The sequence below is a fragment of the Heptranchias perlo genome, chromosome 10, assembly GCF_035084215.1.
Source record: "Heptranchias perlo isolate sHepPer1 chromosome 10, sHepPer1.hap1, whole genome shotgun sequence".
NCBI classification, from domain to species: domain Eukaryota; kingdom Metazoa; phylum Chordata; class Chondrichthyes; order Hexanchiformes; family Hexanchidae; genus Heptranchias; species Heptranchias perlo.
Window position 1 is genome coordinate 12,380,816 of NC_090334.1, and position 20,077 is coordinate 12,400,892.

The window sequence follows — 20,077 nt, forward strand, 5'->3', positions numbered from 1 at the left end:
TGTCTCCTCTGCACAGTATCGCAGATTGTGTTTTAGCCAGCTCCTCAAAGAATGAGGTTCAAAACTCCAGTCCGAACTATTGAAACTACCCCCAAATGAGACATAGCCCGACCGACCTCCCCGGCTCGGCCCGACCGACCTCCCCGGCTCGGCCCGACCGACCTCCCCGGCTCGGCCCGACCGACCTCCCCGGCTCGGCCCGACCGACCTCCCCGGCTCGGCCCGACCGACCTCCCCGGCTCGGCCCGACCGACCTCCCCGGCTCGGCCCGACCGACCTCCCCGGCTCGGCCCGACCGACCTCCCCGGCTCGGCCCGACCGACCTCCCCGGCTCGGCCCGACCGACCTCCCCGGCTCGGCCCGACCGACCTCCCCGGCTCGGCCCGACCGACCTCCCCGGCTCGGCCCGACCGACCTCCCCGGCTCGGCCCGACCGACCTCCCCGGCTCGGCCCGACCGACCTCCCCGGCTCGGCCCGACCGACCTCCCCGGCTCGGCCCGACCGACCTCCCCGGCTCGGCCCGACCGCCCTCCCCGGCTCGGCCCGACCGCCCTCCCCGGCTCGGCCCGACCGCCCTCCCCGGCTCGGCCCGACCTCCCTCCCCGGCTCGGCCCGACCGACCTCCCTCCCCGGCTCGGCCCGACCTCCCTCCCTCCCCGGCTCGGCCCGACCTCCCTCCCTCCCCGGCTCGGCCCGACCTCCCTCCCTCCCCGGCTCGGCCCGACCTCCCTCCCTCCCCGGCTCGGCCCGACCTCCCTCCCTCCCCGGCTCGGCCCGACCTCCCTCCCTCCCCGGCTCGGCCCGACCTCCCTCCCTCCCCGGCTCGGCCCGACCTCCCTCCCTCCCCGGCTCGGCCCGACCTCCCTCCCTCCCCGGCTCGGCCCGACCGACCTCCCTCCCCGGCTCGGCCCGACCGACCTCCCTCCCCGGCTCGGCCCGACCGACCTCCCTCCCCGGCTCGGCCCGACCGACCTCCCTCCCCGGCTCGGCCCGACCGACCTCCCTCCCCGGCTCGGCCCGACCGACCTCCCTCCCCGGCTCGGCCCGACCGACCTCCCTCCCCGGCTCGGCCCGACCGACCTCCCTCCCCGGCTCGGCCCGACCGACCTCCCTCCCCGGCTCGGCCCGACCGACCTCCCTCCCCGGCTCGGCCCGACCGACCTCCCTCCCCGGCTCGGCCCGACCGACCTCCCTCCCCGGCTCGGCCCGACCGACCTCCCTCCCCGGCTCGGCCCGACCGACCTCCCTCCCCGGCTCGGCCCGACCGACCTCCCTCCCCGGCTCGGCCCGACCGACCTCCCTCCCCGGCTCGGCCCGACCGACCTCCCTCCCCGGCTCGGCCCGACCGACCTCCCTCCCCGGCTCGGCCCGACCGACCTCCCTCCCCGGCTCGGCCCGACCGACCTCCCTCCCCGGCTCGGCCCGACCGACCTCCCTCCCCGGCTCGGCCCGACCGACCTCCCTCCCCGGCTCGGCCCGACCGACCTCCCTCCCCGGCTCGGCCCGACCGACCTCCCTCCCCGGCTCGGCCCGACCGACCTCCCTCCCCGGCTCGGCCCGACCGACCTCCCTCCCCGGCTCGGCCCGACCGACCTCCCTCCCCGGCTCGGCCCGACCGACCTCCCTCCCCGGCTCGGCCCGACCGACCTCCCTCCCCGGCTCGGCCCGACCGACCTCCCTCCCCGGCTCGGCCCGACCGACCTCCCTCCCCGGCTCGGCCCGACCGACCTCCCTCCCCGGCTCGGCCCGACCGACCTCCCTCCCCGGCTCGGCCCGACCGACCTCCCTCCCCGGCTCGGCCCGACCGACCTCCCTCCCCGGCTCGGCCCGACCGACCTCCCTCCCCGGCTCGGCCCGACCGACCTCCCTCCCCGGCTCGGCCCGACCGACCTCCCTCCCCGGCTCGGCCCGACCGACCTCCCTCCCCGGCTCGGCCCGACCGACCTCCCTCCCCGGCTCGGCCCGACCGACCTCCCTCCCCGGCTCGGCCCGACCGACCTCCCTCCCCGGCTCGGCCCGACCGACCTCCCTCCCCGGCTCGGCCCGACCGACCTCCCTCCCCGGCTCGGCCCGACCGACCTCCCTCCCCGGCTCGGCCCGACCGACCTCCCTCCCCGGCTCGGCCCGACCGACCTCCCTCCCCGGCTCGGCCCGACCGACCTCCCTCCCCGGCTCGGCCCGACCGACCTCCCTCCCCGGCTCGGCCCGACCGACCTCCAGATTCCATCGTCCAATCTTCAAATTCCCTCTTTTTTTTCCCCCCTCCTCCCCGCAATCCTTCAGACTTCCCTTCCCCTTCGAATTATAATATTGCAATACTTCAAAACAATGTAATGCTCTTTTCCTACTTTCAGGTCGCTGTCAATCCTCAAGTTACCCAGCAAGCTCCACTCTATCACTATGTTGCTATGACGTTGCTAAGTCTGCTACTGCCAGGGAGTGAGCACTTGGCCCACGAGCTCCTGTCAGGGCTGGCCTTTAACCAGGATTTGATTCCGTAAGTATCCAATGTAAAAAGCTGCTCGGTAGCCAATTTGCACACAGCAAGCTCCCACAAACAGCAATGAGATAATGACCAGGTAATCTATTTTATTGATGTTAGTTGAGTGATAAATATTGGCCAGGACACCGGGGAATACTCCCCTGCTCTTTGAAATAGTGTATGTGATCTATTCCATCCACCTGAGAAGGCAGACGGGACCTCGGTTTAACGTCTCATCCAAAAGACGGCACCTCCGACAGTGCAGCACTCCCTCAATACTGCACTGGAGTGTCAGCCTGGATTATGTGCTCAAGTCTCTGGAGTGGGACTTTCTGACTCAGAGGCGAGAGTACGACTCACTGAGCCACGGCTGACACTAAATTTAACACTAAATTGGAAGTGTCACCGAGTGACCACAAGGAATGGGTGATGTAAGACATGGAAATGCCAGCCTGCTGTGTAGAGGCACTCAACTGAGGCAGAGACTGAAATAAGCACGATGGAGCAAGTTGTACTTTGCATTTAGCTCATTCTGTAAGTGTTTCTGCTCCACTATGGACCTAATGCGGGGTATACCTTACCCTGGGTGTGCTTGAAAGTGCTGCCTGGAAGGAGCTTTACTCTGTGTCTACCTATGGGTTATTTGACCCGAGATGACTTGATGCAGGTGGGTGCCCAACAAAGAGATAGAAGTGTTTAGTTTCCCAATGTCGACATTGCTTGCCTCAGTGAGCACAGAGTTGTATCCACGATTACATTATGTTGTAAATGTTGTATTTGCAGTTTGTATGAATACTTTGGTGTGTGTGCTGTACTTACAGTGAATGCTGCATGTGCTGGGTTTACAGTGTGGGGTGTATGTGCTGCGTTTACGGTGTGGGGTGTATGTGCTGGGTTTACGGTGTGGGGTGTATGTGCTGGGTTTACGGTGTGGGGTGTATGTGCTGGGTTTACGGTGTGGGGTGTATGTGCTGGGTTTACGGTGTGGGGTGTATGTGCTGGGTTTACGGTGTGGGGTGTATGTGCTGGGTTTACGGTGTGGGGTGTATGTGCTGGGTTTACGGTGTGGGGTGTATGTGCTGCGTTTACGGTGTGGGGTGTATGTGCTGGGTTTACAGTGTGGGGTGTATGTGCTGCGTTTACGGTGTGGGGTGTATGTGCTGGGTTTACGGTGTGGGGTGTATGTGCTGGGTTTATGGTGTGGGGTGTATGTGCTGGGTTTACGGTGTGGGGTGTATGTGCTGGGTTTACAGTGTGGGGTGTATGTGCTGCGTTTACGGTGTGGGGTGTATGTGCTGCGTTTACGGTGTGGGGTGTATGTGCTGGGTTTACGGTGTGGGGTGTATGTGCTGGGTTTACGGTGTGGGGTGTATGTGCTGGGTTTACGGTGTGGGGTGTATGTGCTGGGTTTACGGTGTGGGGTGTATGTGCTGGGTTTACGGTGTGGGGTGTATGTGCTGGGTTTACGGTGTGGGGTGTATGTGCTGGGTTTACGGTGTGGGGTGTATGTGCTTGGTTTACGGTGTGGGGTGTATGTGCTGCGTTTACGGTGTGGGGTGTATGTGCTGGGTTTACGGTGTGGGGTGTATGTGCTGGGTTTACGGTGTGGGGTGTATGTGCTGCGTTTACGGTGTGGGGTGTATGTGCTGCGTTTACGGTGTGGGGTGTATGTGCTGCGTTTACGGTGTGGGGTGTATGTGCTGGGTTTACAGTGTGGGGTGTATGTGCTGCAGTGGCAGTACGGCGCCTGTGCTGCGTTTGTTTTCAATGGTGTATATACTGTGTTTACAGGGAAGGGAAATCTGGTGGTCCTGAAGCAGAAGATCTTTCCTACATCCTCCAGCTCGGAGCAGACAGGGACACTGCAGTGAAAGTTCATTCTAACCCAACTCGTGGTACACTGCTGGGAGCAGCCTTCAAACAGCTTCCCACCATCCGCAGCCGCTACCTCGCCCACTTTGTTCACCTCCAATCTGCCATCTTGCGGTCCAAGGCCTTCTACACAGGCCGGAATCACTTGGTCCAATCAGTGCTGCTTCCCGAGATGAAGGGTCCTCTCCTGCCCGCTGATTGGGCCTTCCTGCCCCTGATCAACCTGTACGATCAGGTGAACCGAGAGGAAATGAAGGGCAAGATGGTGGACTCGCTTCCTGCCAACCTTGTGGAAATGGTGACCAGCAGTCTCCAGTGGGTGCTGTTGCTGGAGACCTGGCGAGATGGGCTCTTGCACGGACTGCCCCTGGCCGCCAAACTGGCACGGCTCGCGTGCGTGTTCCTCACAGGCAGCAACCTGTTTCTGGAGCCGGCCATTCACGACAACCTGGCAGCCCTCCTGGCGATCTATTGTCAGCGGAGGCAGATTGACTCCCTGGACCTGAGCGCCCCCCTCCCAGGACTGACCTCCTTCCACGACCTGTACATCAGCCTCCTCGAGCAGTTCGAGAGCGTCTCGTTTGGCGACCAGCTCTTCGGCTGCTTTCTCCTGCTGCCCCTGCAAAGGAGGTTCGATGCCCAGCTACGCCAGGCCGTCTTCGGGGAGCACGTTAGCGTGTTGCGGGCGCTGGGAGTGCCGTTGAATCAGGTAGGCGAACTGCTCGTGCCCTTTCGAAAACCAGAGGCTCCCAGCATTTGGCTCCTGACTTGGGCCGACGTTTGGCTCCTGACCGGGCCCTTAATGGGCTGGGCATTTGATGACCCAATCAGTGATTGCTTAACTGTGTGCCAAAACCTTAAGAGATTGGATTGGGGGGACTGAGTGGCACGATGGATTGGACACTGGCTTCTTCAGGAGCCTGGGTTCAAATCCAGTCCTGACTGAGGGGGATGAAAGTCTTCTCTACCTGCTGGCTATGAGTGCATGTGAAATGATTTGCATTGTCACGTTCCATTTACTATTGGGCGTGAGGCCACAACACAAAATTGACCCTTAATGGGGTCCTTTCTTATTGGGGCTGAGGCAGGTAGTTGGGGCCAAGTGGAGGGGTGATTTACCCGGCATGCTGACGTGTGCCATATTCGTCTTGGAGATGATTGGCGCTGATACCAAGTGCCCCACCTCCATAAGCACAAAACTTACAAGAGGAAAATAATCGACTTACATTTTACACATTACAAATTGTCATTGCATAGCATTTTTTTAAAACTACCTGACAGTGTAGTGAGTTTAATGTATGGGGAGAGACTGGAGAAGCTGGGATTGTACTCCTTAGATCAAGGAAGGTTAAGAGGAGGTTTAATAGAGTTGTTCCAAATTCTGAAGGGTTTTGACAAACTAAATAAGGAGAAACTGTTTCCACTGGCAGGAGGGTCGGTAACCAGAGGATGCCGATTTAAGATAATTGGCAAAAGAACCAGATAAGGAGAATTTATTTTACGCAGCGAGTTGTGATAATCTGGAATGCACTGCCTGAAAGGGTGGAGGAACCAGATTCAATAGTAACTTTCAAAAGAGAATCAGATATATATTTGAAAAGGAAACATTTTCAGGGCTATGGAGAAAGAGCAGGGAAGCAGGACTAATTGGATAGCTCTTTCGAAGAGCAGGTACAGACATGACGGGCCGAATGGCCTAATTCTGCGCTGTATGATTTTATTCAAAGCTAAACCCTTGAGGTCGCTTGCTCTTAACGTGGAGATGGTCTCCTCACAGTTTTCAAGTTGTACAACTTTTTTATGTATCGGAACAGCTGCCAATCCCCTTGGAAAATTACACCCATCCCGTGGAATCTTCCCTAGATCTGCTGCGGCAGTACTTCAAGACCTTGGTGACGGGCGCCCTACGCCTGAGCTGGTGCCCGGTGCTGTACGCAGTGGCTGTTGCTCACGTCAACAGCTTCATCTTCTCCCAGGAGGCTGTCAATGAGGTAAGGCGTAGTCAGAATAGAGATTCCCAGCAGTCAGTGGGAATGTTGGGAGAACACTGGGGGAAATTGAAAATTTCAAGACTGAAGTGGATAGATTTTTGTTTCCCCCTTTTGCTGCCAAAACTCTCATCTTTGTCTTTGTCACCTCCAGGCACGGCAATCCCATGCTGTCCTGGCCGGCCTCCCGTTCTCCATAAACTTCAGCTCGTTCAAGGTTCTACTGCCCGTATCCTAACCCGCACCAAGTACTGCGAACCCATCATCCCTGTGCTCACTGACCGACATTGGCACCCTCTTCCCCACCATCTCCAATTTAAAATTATCATCCTTGTGTTCAAATCCCTTAACAAGGGTATTAAGAGATAGGGAACCAAGGCGGGTAAATGGAGTTGCGGTACAGATCAGCCATTATCTAATTGGCAGAACAGGCCCGAGGGGCTGAATGGCCTCCTTCTGTTCCTATGACAGTGGCCCACCTGGTTTGCCGCCGAGACATTGCTGAGTTACGTGATCCCCGCCAGCATAGTAGTCGACAGGGGGCAGAGTTGGCACGAGCACATTGGCTGTAGTAACTGTAGATTCAGCAATTTTGGGAAGAGGAGGAGGAAGAGAGGGCTGAAAAAAACCTGAGATGAAGCAGATATCCTCATTCCCCCCCCCCCCCCCCCACCCCCGAGCTTGGCAGTGATTGACAGCAGGCTATTACACCTTAAGCGCCTGTCAGAGCTGACCCTGACTGCACATGTGTACTTGGTGCAGTTGGATAGCAGGTAAAAGCAGGAACCCCTATCGGATTTATATTTCTTCCTGTCTTTCTGGTCCCAACTCTCTCTCTTCCAGTGCATCTCCCTCAGTTATTCTGAGGTAGATTGATGTCAAAGGCTAGAGGCCTGCTCTGACCTCATGCTGAGCAAGCCACTGTCCTGATACATTACTTCTTGATGGCTTATGTAAGACTGGGTAATAGTGCTGGGGCTAAATCAGTACTGCAGTGGGCTAGCTGTGCATACACTACCAATGGCGACAGCATGATCGTTAGATAAGGAATGCAGTGGGGCCTGTACCTGTGACAACAACAACTTGCATTTAAATAGAGCCTTTAACGTAGTATAACATCCCAAGGCGCTTCACAGGTGTGATCATCAAACAAGATTTGACACTGAGATGTACATGAGATATTAGGACAGGTGATCAAAAGCTTGGTCAGAGAGGTAGGTTTTAAGGAGTGTCTTAAAGGAGGAGAGAGAAATAGAAAGGTTTAGGGAGGGAATTCAGAGTTTAGGGCCTAGATGGCTGAAGGCACGGCCGCCAATGGTGGAGTGAAGGAAGTGGGGGATGGGCAAGAGGCCAGAGTTGGAGGAGTGCAGAGATTGCTGAGGGTTGTAGGGCTGGAGGAGGTTACAGAGATGGGGCGGGGGCGAGGCCATGGAGGGATCTGAACATGAGGATGAGAATTTTAAATTCGAGGCATTGTTGGACTCGGAGCCAAAGTAGGTCAGCAAGCACAGGGGTGATGGGTGAACGGGACTGTGCTTACTGCCCAGACTGGCGCCTGAGGAGTGATTATTGAGCAAGGTACTGGGCGACGGCTGGTGAATGTGAGCCTGTTGCCCCAACATAAGATCATAATAAGACCATAAGAGATAGGAGCAGGAGTAGGCCATTTGGCCCCTCGAGCCTGCTCCACCATTCAATTAGATCATGGCTGATCAGATTTTTACCTCAACTCCACTTTCCTGCCCTTTCCCCATATCCTTTGACTCCCTTGCTGATCAAAAATGTTTCTAACTCAGCCTTGAATGTATTCAATGACTCAGCCTCCACAGCTTTTTGGGGTAAAGAATTCCAAAGATTCACGACCTTCTGGGAGAAGAAATTCCTCCTCATTTCTGTCTTAAACGGGCGACCCCTTATTCTGAGACTATGCCCCCTAGTTTTAGATTCCCCCATGAGGGGTAACATCCTCTCCGCATCTACCCTATTGAGTCCCCTCAGAATCTTGAATGTTTCAATAAGATCTCCTTGCAATCTTCTAAACTCCAATGAGTATAGACCCAACCTGTTCAATCTTTCCTTATAAGACAACCCTTCCAAACCCAGAATCAACCTAGTGAACCTTCTCTGAACTACCTCCAATGTAAGTATGTCCTTCCTCAAATAAGGACACCAGAACTGTATGCAGTACTCCAGGTGTGGTCTCCTGGACCCTGTACAGTTGTAGCATGACTTCCCTGCTTTTATACTCCATCCCCCTAGAAATAAAGGCCAATATTCCGTTTGCCTTCCGGATTACCTGCTGCACCTGTATGTTGACTTTTTGTGTTTCATGTACGAGGACACCCAGATCCCTCTGTACCGTAGCATTTCTCCATTCAAATAATATTTTGCTTTTTTATTTTTCCTCCCAAAGTGGATGATTTCACATTTTCCCACATTATATTCCATCTGCCAAATTTTTGCCCATTCGCTCAACCTGTCAATATCCGTTTGTAGAATAGTGTCTGCAACTTGATTTTCCACCTATCTTTGTATCATCAGCAAATTTGGCCACAAGACACTCTGTTCCTTCATCCAAGTCATTGATATATATTGTAAATAGTTGAGGCCCCAGCACTGAGCCCTGCGGCACCCCACTAGTTACAGATTGCCATTTTGAAAATGACCCTTTTATCTTGACTCTTTGCTTTCTGTTAGTTAGCCAATCCTCTATCCATGCTAGTATATTACCCCCAACACCATGAGCTCTTATCTTGTGCAGTAATCTTTTATATGGCACCTTATCGAATGCCTTTTGGAAATCCAAATATACTGCATCCATTGGTTCCCCTTTATCCACCCTGCCCGTTTCTTCCTCAAAGAACTCTAATAAATTTGTTAGACACGATTTCCCCTTCATAAAACCATGTTGACTCTCCTTGATTATATTATGAGTCTCCAAATGTCCTGCTACTACTTCCTTAATAATGGATTCTAGCATTTTCCCAATGACAGATGTTAGGCTAACTGGTCTATAGTTACCTGCTTTCTGTCACACTCTCTTCTTGAATAGGGGTGTTACATTTGTGGTTTTCCAATCTGCTGGGACCTTTCCAGAATCTAGTGAATTCTGGAAGATTACAATCAATGCATCCACTATGTCTGTAGCCACTTCCTTTAAGACCCTCGGATACAAGCCATCACGTCCAGGGGACTTGTCAGCCTTTAGACCCATTAATTTACCTAGTACTTTGTCTCTAGTGATACTGATTGTTTTTAGTTCCTCCCTCCCCTTTGCCCCTTGATTTTCTACTGTTACTGGTATGTTATTACAGTGCTACTGTGAAGGCAGATGCAAAATATCTGTTCAATTCCTCTGCCATTTCCTTGTTTTCCATTATTATTTCCCCAGTCTCATCCTCTAAGGGACCAATGTTTATTTTAGCTACCCTGTTCCTTTTTATATACTTGTAGAAGCTTTTACTGTCAGTTTTTATATTTCTTGCTAGTTTACTCTCTCAATTTATTTTCTCCCTCTTTATTATTCTTTTAGTCATCCTTTGCTGGTTTTTAAAGTTTTCCCAATCTTTGGGCTTACCAGTAATCTTTGCCATGTTGTATGCTTTTTCTTTTAACCTGATACCATCCTTTACTTCCTTAGTTAGCCATGGTTGGTTCACCCTTTTTGCGGAGTCTTTCCTCCTCACAGGGATATATTTTTGTTGTGAGTCATAAAATATCTTTTTAAATGTTTGCCACTGCTTATCCACCACCGTACCATCTAATCTGTTTACCCAGTCCACTTTAGCCAATTCCGCCCTCATTCCTTTATAATTGCCCTTATTTAAGTTTAATACAGTAGTTTCAGACCCAAGATCCTTGCTCTCAAACTGGATGTGAAATTCTATCATGTTATGATCACTGCTTCCCAAGGGATCCTTTACTTTGAGATCATTAATTAAGCCTGTTTCGTTACCCATTACCAGATCCAAAATGGCCTGTTCCCTGGTTGGTTCCCCGATGTGTTGGTCTAAGAAACAGTCCCTAATACACTCTATGAACTCCTCCTCAGGGCTATTTTTGCCAATTTGATTTGTCCAATCTATGTGAAAGTTAAAATCGCCCATGATTATTGCATTACCTTTTTTACAAGCCCCCCTTATTTCCTGATTAATATTTTGCCCTACAGTGTAGCTACTGTTAGGGGGGCCGATATACTACTCCGACCAGTGATTTCTTTCCCTTGCTATTTCTTATCTCCATCCAAATTGATTCGACATCTTGATCTTCTGAGCCAAGATCATTTCTCACTATTATACCAATTTCATCCTTTATTAACAGAGCTACCCCACCACCTTTTACCTTTTTTCCTATTCTTCCGAAATGTTAAATAACCCTGAATATTTAGCTCCCAACCTTGGTCACCTTGCAACCACGTCTCTGTAATGGCCACGAGATCATACCCATTTGTTTCTATTTGTTCCGCCAATTCATCTATCTTATTACGAATGCTGCGCGCATTCAGATAAAGAACCTTTAATTTTATCTTTTTACCATTCTTTCCTACAGGAGTCTATGGGCATGATTTTAACTGGGAAAAAAGGGTGGGTTGGGGGCAGTGGGGTATTAAAATCCACATCCAACCTGCTCATTTCGGGTTTTAACGGAGAGGTGACGAGCAACCAAGCTGCTCAAGTCAACAGCTCGAGGCAGGTTGGTCACTAAAAGCTTTCAAGGAAGCTGCTGGCTACCATTTTAACAGATTTTTTGTTTTTAACCCCTGGGGGCCGGGATTCCCGTGCCTTCACCTTCACATCACATTGAGACCAGGCGAGAAGGCCCGAAGCTGCAGGTAAGTGCCTTTATAGCACTGCTTGTAGGCCCGGAGGAGCAGGAGCACTTTCCCTCGGCCCAACAAATCTACCTGCAACGACACCAAGCCCCGCCCCCGACGACCTCTAACCTCCTGGCGACTGCTGACCCTCCCCCATCGACCTCTGACCCCCCCAGGCGACCTCCCGAAACCCGCTCCCGGCAACCTCCAAATCCCCCACCTTGACCCCCGACCTCCCCCTAATCTAAGACTTACCTGCTTGCATCCTTTTCCTTCCTCTTCTTCCATCCATCTAAGGTCGGCCTGTCAATCAGGCTGGCCTGTTGGGCGGGAAACCGTCAAAAGAAAAATAAAAGACGTCCCTACATCAAAATCGTAAGGACGTCGGGGAAACCCGTACTTCCCCACCCCACCCCCCAAACCCCCAAACCGGCCGTCTTCACGCTCGGAGTAAAAGTTTAGCCCAGTGACTCTGGGAATGGAGGGGAGAAATGGAATAAAAAATTAAAGCAATTCAGAGGGGACCTCATTCTGTGGCAAATCAATTGCTCAAGTGTCAGCTTTAAACCTTAGCAGGCAAGGTGGCAATCAATCTTTCAAAGCGTCCTTCTGAAAGTCAATAGCGTTTGACATTCGATCCCCAAGCACAGTAGCAGTTTCTATTAAGTAAGTCGTTGATTACTCTCGAGCTACAAAGATTCCTGGGAAACAAGCTGGCCCCTGTTACACTTCTGGCTTAGCCCCCCCATCCCCCACACACACTCCTGGTGTTAATGACTATGGCACTTACCATAAGTAGATTGCATTTGTCATGAAAAGAAAGAAATGCATTTTTATTGTGCCTTTCATGACGCCCAAAATGCTTTATAGCCAGTGAGGTACTTTTGAAACGGAGTCACTGTTGTGATGTAGAAAACGTGGCAGCCAATTTGAGCACAGCAAGGCCCCTCAAACAGCAGTATGATGATGACCAGATAATCCGTTTTCATGATGTTGATTGAGGGATGAATATTGGCCAGGACACTGGGGAGGATTCTTCAACAGTGTCCTGGGATCTTTTACATTTCCTGAGACGGGCACACGGTGCCTCGGTTTAACACCTCATCCGAAAGACGGCACCTCTGACAGTGCAGCTCTCTCTCAGTACGACACTGGAGTGTCAGCCTAGATTTTGTGCTCAAGTCTCTGCAGTGGGATTTGAACCCACAACCTTCTGACTCAGAGGAGTGAGTGTGAACTGAAACCCACTTCTTTGTTCTCTGCAATAGCCCATGTCTAGCAACTAACCTCGAATCACAATAAATCACCTACTTGGAAGATTTAGTTTATATTGCCTCTCCTCATTCTTCCTGCCAAAATGTATCACTTCGCACTTCTCTGCATTAAATTTCATCTGGCACGTGTGCCCATTCCACCAGCCTGTCTATATCCTCTTGAAGTCTATCACTATCCTCCTCACTGTTTACTACACGTCCAAGTTTTGTGTCATCTCCAAATTTTGAAATTATGCCCTCTACACCCAAGTCCAAGTTATTAATGTATATCAAGAAAAGCAGTGGTCCCAGCACCGACCCTTGAGGAACACCACTGCACATCTGTCTCCAGTCCGAAAAACAGCCATTCACCACTACTCTCTGTTTCCTGTCACTTAGCCAATTTCGTATCCATGCTGCTGCTGCCCCTTTTATTCCATGGGCTTCAACTTTGCTGACAAACCTATTATGTGGCACTTTATCAAACACCTTTTGGACGTCCAGATACACCGCATCAACCCTCTCTGTTACCTCATCAAAAAAACTCAATCGGGTTAGTTAAACACGATTTGCCATTAACAAATCGTGCTGGCTTTCCTTAATTAATCCACACTTGTTCAAGTGATTGTTAATTTGTCCCGGATTATTGTTTCTAAAAGTTTCCCCACTACTGAGGTTAAACTGACTGGCCTGTAGTTGCTGGGTTTATCCTTACACCCTTTTTTGAACAAGGGTGTAACATTTGCAATTCTCCAGTCCTCTGGCACCACCCCGTATCTAAGGATGTTTGGAAGATTATGGCCAGCACCTCCGCAATTTCCACCCTTACTTCCCTCAGCAACCTAGGATGCATCCCATCCGAACCGGGTGACTTATCTATTTTAAGTACAGCTAGCCTTTCTAGTACCTCCTCTTTATCAATTCTTTGCCCATCCAGTATCTCAACTACCGTCTCTTTTACTGTAACTTTGGAAGCATCTTCTTCCTTGTTAACGACAGGTGCAAAGTACTCATTTAGTACCTCAGCCATGCCCTCTGCCTCCATGCGTAGATCTCCATTTTGGTCCTTAATCGGCCCCACTGCTTCTCTTAGTACCCATACATTCTATGTAATCCCTCACCTTGTGCACAAAAGTATTAATAAAAGGGGAATCTTGTCAAACCGCTGATCTATTCAATCGAACAACACTTCAGCCTTGAAAGAATTCAGAATGAAATGTAATCTTAGCTAACCAGACACCCTGCCATATTATCAGGGTGAGGTTCAGCAATCCCCAGGGATTAGATGTCCTCCATCATCCTCCTAATGCAGAAATAAATTAGGTGCACATACGGCTAAAACCTGAAAATTGCATCAATGCTTTGGCAAGCTATGTAATGTTTATATCAGGGTTCCTGCAAGCTGCAGATAAAGCAGCCAATTTAAAACAGCAATCACAGCACTTCATTCAGTCTTTCGGCCTGAATCAGAGCAGCGGAAAAACACTTGACAAAAAGAGCTGTAATTTGGTCGAAAGTGATTAGCTTTCTAAAATGTGCAGCCTCATGTCTCTGATTTGGCTGTCCATTCTCTACGTGGGACTAAATGGAAAGGGGGTTTGATTCACTGGGATTCTATTCATGGGACTAAATGGGACTTAGAGCAGAGAAGGTTGAGAGGAGATTTAATAGAAGTGTTCAAAATCAGGAAGGGTTTAGATTAAGTAAATAAAGAGAAATTGTTCCCATTGGCAGAAGGGTTAAGAACCAGAGGACACAGATTTAAGGTGATTCGCAAAAGAACCAAAGGCGACAAGAGGAAAAACGTTTTTACGCAGCGAGTTGTTATGATCTGGAATGCGCTGCCTGAAAGGGTGGTGGAGGCAGATTCAATCATGGCTTTCAAAAACGAATTGGACAAATACTTGAAGGGAAAAAATTTGCAGGGCTACGGGGAAAGAGTGGGGGAATGGGACTAACTGGATTTTACAAAGAGCCGGCACAGGCGCGATGGGCCAAATGGCCCATGAAATGGAAAGGGTTTGATTCACTGGGATTCTATACATGGGGCTAAATGGAAAAGGGGGTTCTGGCCTATTGAGATTCTATGCACTCGTCGTAAATAGGAAAAGGTTTGGCCCCCTAGTATTGTAAGTGTGCATTTATAATGTAAGGAATTTGCATTGGGATCGACATGATTTATACAATATCAAATATGTGAACTGGTGAACTTTATCTACATGAATTGGACTACATTGTAATCACGGAATAGAAAGTTATGTTGATTAGCCAATCGTAATGAAGATTAAAGTCCAAGAGACTAGCAGTTTAATTACATTATAACAATGTTCATTGAAGCCCTTCGATCTTAAGTTACAGTAAGCTAAAGCAGTTAGCACAATGCAGCACTGAACGTGAACTTCTTGCTTATTTTCAGACCTTGATGACGTGTATCATACAATGTGTTTTTCACCTTTTCTGCAGTGATGTTGTTCTGTTGTTTTGCAGGTTTTCGATGCTGCCAGAAGGAGCATGCTTCGAAAATCGTACCTCTTAACAGATGAGGTGGGTGTTAGTGGCGAGGTTATGTTAAACTTGTATCAAGCCATGGTTAGACCACACTTCGAGTACTGTGCACTTAGAGTCTCTGTATTCCAAAAAGGATATAGAGGCACTGGCAAAGGTGCAAAAAAGATTTATAGGGATGTTACCAGAACAGGCTGGGGCTCTTTTCTCTAGAAAAGAGAAGGCTGAGGGGTGACCTTATAGAGAACTTTAAAATTATGAAGGGGTTTGATAGGGTAGATGTGGAGATGTTGTTTCCACTTGTGGGGGAGACCAAAACTGGGGGCCATAAATATAAGAGACTCACTAATAAACCCAATATTAAATTCAGGAGAAACTTTTTTACTCAGTGGTAAGAATGTGGAACTTGCTACCACAAGGAGTAGTTGAGGCGAATAGCATAGATGCATTTAAGGGGAAGCTAGATAAGCACATGAGGGAGGAAGGAAGAGAAGGATATGCTGATAGGGTTAGATGAAGAGGGATGGGAGGAGGCTCGTGTGAAGCATAAACATCGACATGGACCAGTGGGCCGAATAGCCTGTTTCTTTACGGTAGACTCTATATAATTCTATGTAGCCTGCCCACTATTGGAATGTGAGATAGGTCTTCAAATTGAACACCAGGGTTATCGTGAAAAATAGGTACTTATACAGGTATCACATTGATGGGGCCAATGTAGAAGGAGCTGGACCGTCCAGCATATCAATGTGGTATCTGGTCTGAGGGCTTGATGGGGCATTGTAGAGGAAACTTTATTGCACACCGAACTTGTGCTGTAGCTGACCTAGGAGCACTTGATGGTAGAACAGTGGTACTCACAGCGAGGAGGCCATTTGCCATATATATCATGCGACTACCAGGATGACAGGAGGCGAACTAGATGGACCTTGGGTCTTTTTTCATCTAACAATTCCTATGCTTCTATTTGTGTCTTACCCCACCCTATCACCTGTGGCCCACAGCAAACATGCTGCTCTGCCTGTCTCTCATTCATGGCCTACCTAGCATTGGGATGTTTACTTGTTTCTTGCTCTCTAGCAAGGGGGTTAGAGTACAAGAGTAAGGAAGTCTTACTACTATTGTACAGAGCTTTGGTGAGACCTCACCTGGAATACTGTGTACAGTTTTTGTCTCCTTATCTAAGGAAGGATATACTTGCCTTCGAGGCGGTGCAACAAAGGTTCACTAGATTAATTCCTGGGATGAGAGGGTTGTCCTATGAGAAGAGATTAAGTAGAATGGGCCTATACTCTCTGGAGTTTAGATGACTGAGAGGTGATCTCATTGAAACATATAAGATTCTGAGGGGACTTGACAGGGTAGATGCTGAGAGGATGTTTCCCCTGGCTGGAGAGTCTAGAACTAGAGAGCATAGTCACAGGATAAGGGGTCGGCCATTTAAGACTGAGATGAGGTGGCATTTCTTCACTCAGAACTTTGTGAATCTTTGGAATTCTCTACCCCAGAGGACTGTGGATGCTGAGTGGTTAAGTATATTCAAGGCTCAGCTAGTTAAATTTTTGGACTCTAGGGGAATCAAAGGATATGGGGATCAGGCAGGAAAGTGGAGTTGAGGTTAAAGATCAGCCATGATCTGATTGAATGGCGGAGCAGGCTCGAGGGGCCATAGGGTCTACTCCTGTTCCTTATTTTATGTTCTTAAGAAGTTGAGAGAATGCCAATCAGAGGCAGATTCTCTCTCTTCAACAGCACCTCCACCACTTAGAAGGACAAAGGCAGCAGGTTCATGGGAACACCTTCACCTGCAAGCTGCTCTCCAAGTCACACACCATCCCGACTTGGACATAGATTGCTGCTGTTTCATCATCGCTGGGTCAAAATCCTGGAACTCCCTACTAACAGCACTGTGGGAGCACCTTCACCACACGGACTGCAGCGGTTCAAGAAGAAGGCCCACTACCACCTTCTCAAGGGCAACTAGGGATGGGCAATAAAATGGGGTAAGACACAAATAGGAGCATAGGAATTGTCAGATGAAAAAAGACCCAAGGTCCATCTAGTTCGCCTCCTGTCACCCTGGTAGTCGCATGATATATATGGCAAATGGCCTCCTCGCTGTGAGTACCACTGTTCTACCATCAAGTGCTCCTAGGTCAGCTACAGCACAAGTTCGATGTGGAATAAAGTTTCCTCGACAGTTGACCTTGCTAGCGGTGCCCATTTCCTAAATGAATATTTTAAAAAAAAGCTTTCTAGACACCCAGTGATAAAGATCCCTTTTCAGATAGAACTACCAGTCATGAAGTACCTTTCTGTGGGGAAACGTTCCAGTTGGTAACTGCTTATGTTGTGTGATTAAGTGAGTGCCCACTCCCGTTGTTTTAGGGCACCAGGACAATGGGGAGTTGATGGTGGCAGCCAGCTAGGCTCCGAATAAGTCATTGCAGACGTCCTTGATTAAACAAGCAAAGGGTTATAAAACGCAGTGTTTCAGATTAAGGGCAGACCTGCATGAAGGAGAGACCTAGGTTTGTGATCAGTGTGTTTGTGGCTTTGTGAACCTAACAATCAAAGTGCACAGGAGCGCTGAGTTACCATTAGTTGGTTAGGTTGAATTGGTGTCAAGAACACAAAGGGGTAATACTAGTGCTGGCCTTCCTGAGCCCAGGGGGCACTGATCACATCTGGTATGACTGAAATCAGGAGCACTGTGGGGAGTAGTGGGTACAGAACAAAGTTTCCTCCAGACAAAGCCTACTATTTTGTCCTTGTACAAGACCTTGGTCAGGCCTCAGCTGGAATACTTTGTCCAGTTTTGGTCTCCTCACATGGGTGATATTGAGACTTTGGAAAGGAGGGCCGCTAGACTAATTCCCAGTTTGAAGCATCTTTAGTTATCAAGATAGGCTAAAAGAGCTAATACTCTACACTTTAGGAAAACATAGACTATGGGGTGATCTGATCGAGGTTTATAAGATGATGAAGGGAATAGGTTGTGTTTGAGTCGACAGTTTGTTCCAACTAAACAGGCTAGGGAGGACCAGGGGTCACAAGTTAAAGCTGTAAAAGGCAGATCGAGGTTAGATGTCGGGAGGTGGTTCTTTTCCCAGAGAATAGTGGACCTCTGGAACAGGCTGCCGGCTCGTGCAGTGGACGCCAGTTCACTGAATTCCATCAAGCGAGAGCTGGACCTGTTTCTGGCTGGGGTGGAGATCACCTCATACAAGAGGTGGGTACAGCATAAAATAACCAGGGCCAGAGTGATCTCCTGGACTAGTTTAGATCGCCTAGATTTTTTTCCCACAAATTGGCCTGGGTTTTTATCTGGTTTTTCACCTCTCCCAGGAGATCACATGGTTTCGGGTGGGGTGGGGAGTGTATATATTGTGATGCACAAGGTATCACGATTGTGTGGGACAGGCTGGATGGACCAGAGGGTTTTTTCCTGTCCATCATTGCTCGTATGTTTGTAACGCCCATCCTCTTACGCAGTGCCGCAGTATATCTCAGCATGCCCAAGAGCAGTCCTAGTGCAAGGCCTTGTGAATTGAGACCCTCTGGTCTTGATTAACATAGGCGTAGGGGAACTTTTGCTCTGTATCTGTGCTATGCCTGACCTCGAGTGCTTCACTGTCGGAGGTGCCATCTTTCGGGTGAGACATTAAACTGAGGCCCCCTCTGCTCTCTCAGGTGGACGTAACAGATCCCATGGCACTATTTTGAAGAAAGGGGAGTTCTCCCCGGTGTCCTGGCCAATATTTATTCCTCAACCAACATCACCAAAAAAAAACAGATTATTTGGTCATTATCATTTAGTATTCGTGGGAACCTCCTGCTGCCTTTCCTACATTACAACAGTGACTACACTTCAAAAGTACTTCATTGGCTGTAAGGTGTTTTGGGACATCCTGAGCTATATAAAAGCAATGCTTACTTTCTTTCCTGTCCTGTTGTTTAGGCGCTGAGAAGGCATCTGCTTCACTTCAAGCTGCCCAATGCGGAGTCTCCCCGCGGGTTCGACGTGTACGACGAGCTGCCCGTGATTAGGCACAGGTGGATGCAAAAAGTCCTCGGGGACCTTCTAAATCTGGAGACCGAGCAGGGGGTGAAGTAACAGGCGAGATGTTGGCACTAGGGGAGGTGAGGAGGGCGGGGGTGCAGCCATCTGCGGGAAAGACTCCGGTCCCACCGGTACCTTTCAACTCTCACGGGCGTATGTGCGCCCACCCCCGCAGAAGGTGAGGTGAATTCCGCACGTACCGGGTGTGAATCTCTCGAAGGATAGTGAGGTCAGGAGACGGCTGCGAGAGGTCTACTTGAGCTGATTGGCAAACGCCATTTTATCATATAACGATTCCTCCTTATCTATTTATAAAGAAAAGGTTTTAATTTGCAGTCGGATAGATCCTCTCCAGTGTAGACCCTAATGAATGGAGTACTGGCGTTGCTGGTATTATACTGGAGGTGGCTCCCCGAACCCCTCACCCCCTCCAACAGAGCAGATTTTACTGCCACACGATACTCCCGCATAACCAGCAGCTCATAACCAAGCCGGTGCAAGCTCGCGCTACCAATGCTTAACAGCACCGCAGAATAAGATGGCTGCGCCCGTGCTTGCTCGGAGACGCCGGATTATCCCAAAGAGTTGGCTGTTCCCACCAAGTAATGTGAAGATTTCTGGGAAGGACGTATGAACTTTGTTGCTACGGTTTCACAGAGGAAGATTACGGCTTCCTGGAACAGCCTGGCACGTTGTCAAGTGTGCGAAGAGATTGCGGTTAATCCTCTGTGGGTGCTATTACTTGATGTTAAGGCAGTTCACACTGGTCGGACTGGACTGTGGGCTATGGGTCCAATGTACATTAATACTGAATAAATTACACAACACTTGTCTTTCATATTTAAGTGGGTGGGGGTGTGTGTGTGTGTGCGTGGGGGGAGGGTTGGGAAAGGCTTGGAGCCAGTTGAGCACAGGGTCCGAGGAAGTTTCTGTTAAACCACTGGTTAGGCCCCAGCTGGAATATTGAGTCCAATTTTGGGCACCAGACTTTAGAAAGGATGTCAAGGGCTTAGAGAGGGCGCAGAGGAGATTTATTAGAATGGTTTGAGGAATGAGGGACTTCAGTTACTTGGAGGGACTGGAGAAGCTGAGACTGTTCT

The 20,077-nt window shown here is 50.3% G+C and overlaps 1 protein-coding gene across 4 annotated transcripts in view; it reads left to right on the top strand.

Moving 5' to 3' along the window:
- Positions 1 to 19,815, top strand: part of rpap1 (RNA polymerase II associated protein 1) — a 129,469-nt gene extending 109,654 nt beyond the window's left edge. For 2 of the 4 annotated variants that reach the window (XM_067991234.1, XM_067991233.1), the window contains exons 21-25: positions 2,356 to 2,498; positions 4,275 to 5,064; positions 6,170 to 6,346; positions 14,897 to 14,953; positions 18,876 to 19,815. In XM_067991234.1, the coding sequence (XP_067847335.1) occupies positions 2,356 to 2,498; positions 4,275 to 5,064; positions 6,170 to 6,346; positions 14,897 to 14,953; positions 18,876 to 19,031 (1,323 nt within the window). In that variant the 3' untranslated portion in view covers positions 19,032 to 19,815. Of the gene's footprint in view, positions 1 to 2,355; positions 2,499 to 4,274; positions 5,065 to 6,082; positions 6,347 to 14,896; positions 14,954 to 18,875 lie in introns of those variants that run through there. The other 2 variants (XM_067991235.1, XM_067991236.1) reach the window with 2 other exon arrangements.
- Positions 19,816 to 20,077: the final 262 nt, after the last annotated feature.